Source organism: Myotis brandtii, unplaced genomic scaffold, assembly GCF_000412655.1.
Source record: "Myotis brandtii unplaced genomic scaffold, ASM41265v1 scaffold3155, whole genome shotgun sequence".
In the NCBI taxonomy this organism is placed as follows: Eukaryota; Metazoa; Chordata; class Mammalia; order Chiroptera; family Vespertilionidae; genus Myotis; species Myotis brandtii.
Window position 1 is genome coordinate 98,685 of NW_005362091.1, and position 2,039 is coordinate 100,723.

At 38.3% G+C, this 2,039-nt stretch overlaps 1 protein-coding gene across 1 annotated transcript in view; it reads left to right on the forward strand.

The window, feature by feature from the left end:
• The window catches only part of LOC102253813 (carcinoembryonic antigen-related cell adhesion molecule 21), a gene marked incomplete at its 3' end in the record, with an annotated part of 41,112 nt that extends 39,209 nt beyond the window's left edge, over positions 1–1,903 (forward strand). The window contains exon 5 of the mRNA XM_014542933.1: positions 1,658–1,903. Within this exon, the coding sequence (XP_014398419.1) occupies positions 1,658–1,903 (246 nt within the window). The remainder of the gene's footprint in view (positions 1–1,657) is intronic.
• Positions 1,904–2,039: the final 136 nt, after the last annotated feature.

Sequence of the window (2,039 nt, forward strand, 5' to 3'; positions counted from 1 at the left end):
CATATTCAAGAAATCACTGCCAAATCCAATGCCATACTGCTTACCACTATGTTTTCTTTGAAGAGTTTTATAATATTAGCTCTTACCTTTAGGATTCAATCCATTTTGACTGAATTGTTATGTATGGTATAAGCAACGGTCCCTTTTATTTGGTTGCATGTAGATATTGCTGTTCAAAGGCATTTGTTGAAAAGACTGTCCTTTCTCCATTGAACAGTCTTGGCTCCTTTATTAAAATCATTTGATTGTGTCTTTTGACAAATAGAGGTCTTTATGCCAGTGTAATTATTCTGGTTACTTTCCCTTTGTAGTAAGATTTGAAATTAGTAACAGTGAGACGTCCAATTTCAATTCATCCTTTTTAAGATTGTTGTAAAGATTTGGGATCCATTGAAATTCCACATAAAGTCTCGATTAATTTTTTTTTATTTCTGAAAAAAGTATTTGGGATGTTGATAGGGATTGTTTCAAATAGGTAGATAGTTGGTGGTCTTGGAATCAATGAACATGAATGTCTTTCCAGTTATTTGTTTCCTTTTTACTTTCAGAAATGTTTGGTAGTTTTCAGTGAATTCATCTTCCAACTTATTATGTTTAACCCGAAGCATCTAGTCTTTTTGATGCTATTGTAAATGAAATTGTTTATTTTATTTGAGGATTTTTCATTTTTGTTTACAGAATGGAAATGATGCTGAGTGTTGATTCTGTCTCTGGCGACTTCATCTTTTTTATTAGTTATAATAGTTGTTTTAGGTGTGTATGTGGAGAAATCTTCAGGGTGTTCTACAATAAGTTTTCGTTGTCTTTTTTAAAAAGATATTTTCTTATTCCTCTCTAAATTGGATATCACTTATCTCATCTTCTTGCCTGATTTTCCTGACTAGATGAATTAGTGGAAAAACAGCATCCTTGTATTATTCATGATCTCAGTACTGTTTTTCAGAGGTTCTCTGTGGAGTAATGTGTTAGCTGTAGACTTTCATGTGTGGTCTTTACCATATTAAGGAATTTCCTCCTATACCTACAGTTACTGTCTTTTGTTAAAATCATAACCATTTCTGTTTAGTGATTTATTTTACAATTATATGCAATCAGCAGGCCTGTAAATAAAGTCCTGTTCAGACTGAGGAATCCTATAGATGGAACTTATCCAGGTCCAAGGTCATGAAGACTGGGTTGGCCATCTTTATTGCCTAATGAGTTATTTAACAAAAATTAAATGCCCGTTCACTTTCTGTAAAGACCCCTTGGCCCCAGTGTGGGCAGAAGTGGTAAGATTGCCTTTCCCAACATACATGAAATTTTTAAGTCAAAAGAACTTGTAGGAAAGGGTCAGTAAAAGCTCATGAGAGGAAAACTCCACCTTACAGTGACGTTATAGGACACATGGGCTGTGACATGGTTCCCTGTGTTGATACTACAAAGATGTCTATGGGAAGAAGTCAGGGGTGATCTGGGTTCAGAGAAGAGGTGCAACCCTTTCCCCACACATCTTCCCCTGAAGAAAGACAATTGTCCTTCTGCAGAGATCAGAACCATTCTCTCGTGACCTTACAGAGCTCACAGTGGACTCTGAGTGGCTGAGATGTCTGAGGAGCTAGCATGGCCCAGGTCCCAAGCCCACTCTCAATTAGCCATGCTCTCTATTTCTCCACAGAGCCAGTGACAAGGCCCACCGTCCTAGCCAGCAAAACCACAGTCGTAGAGCGTACGGATTCCGTGATCCTGATCTGCTACACAAATGCAGACTCCATCCAGTGGTTCTTCAATGGCATAAATCTTCGGCTGACGAAGCGGAAGAAGCTGTCCTGGAACGACAGATCCCTCACCATAGAACCCATATGGAGGGAGGATGCTGGGAATTACCATTGTGCAGTGTCCAATCCCATCAGTTCCGCGCACAGTGAGCCAGTTGGGCTGAATGTAAAATGTTATTGACCCTCCTCTTTTCCTATATGTTACTAAACTCTGAATAATCTTTTGTACCCTTTAAATAGATTTTTTGTGAGGGTGGAAAGTCCTTAGAAGATTTGCATTGA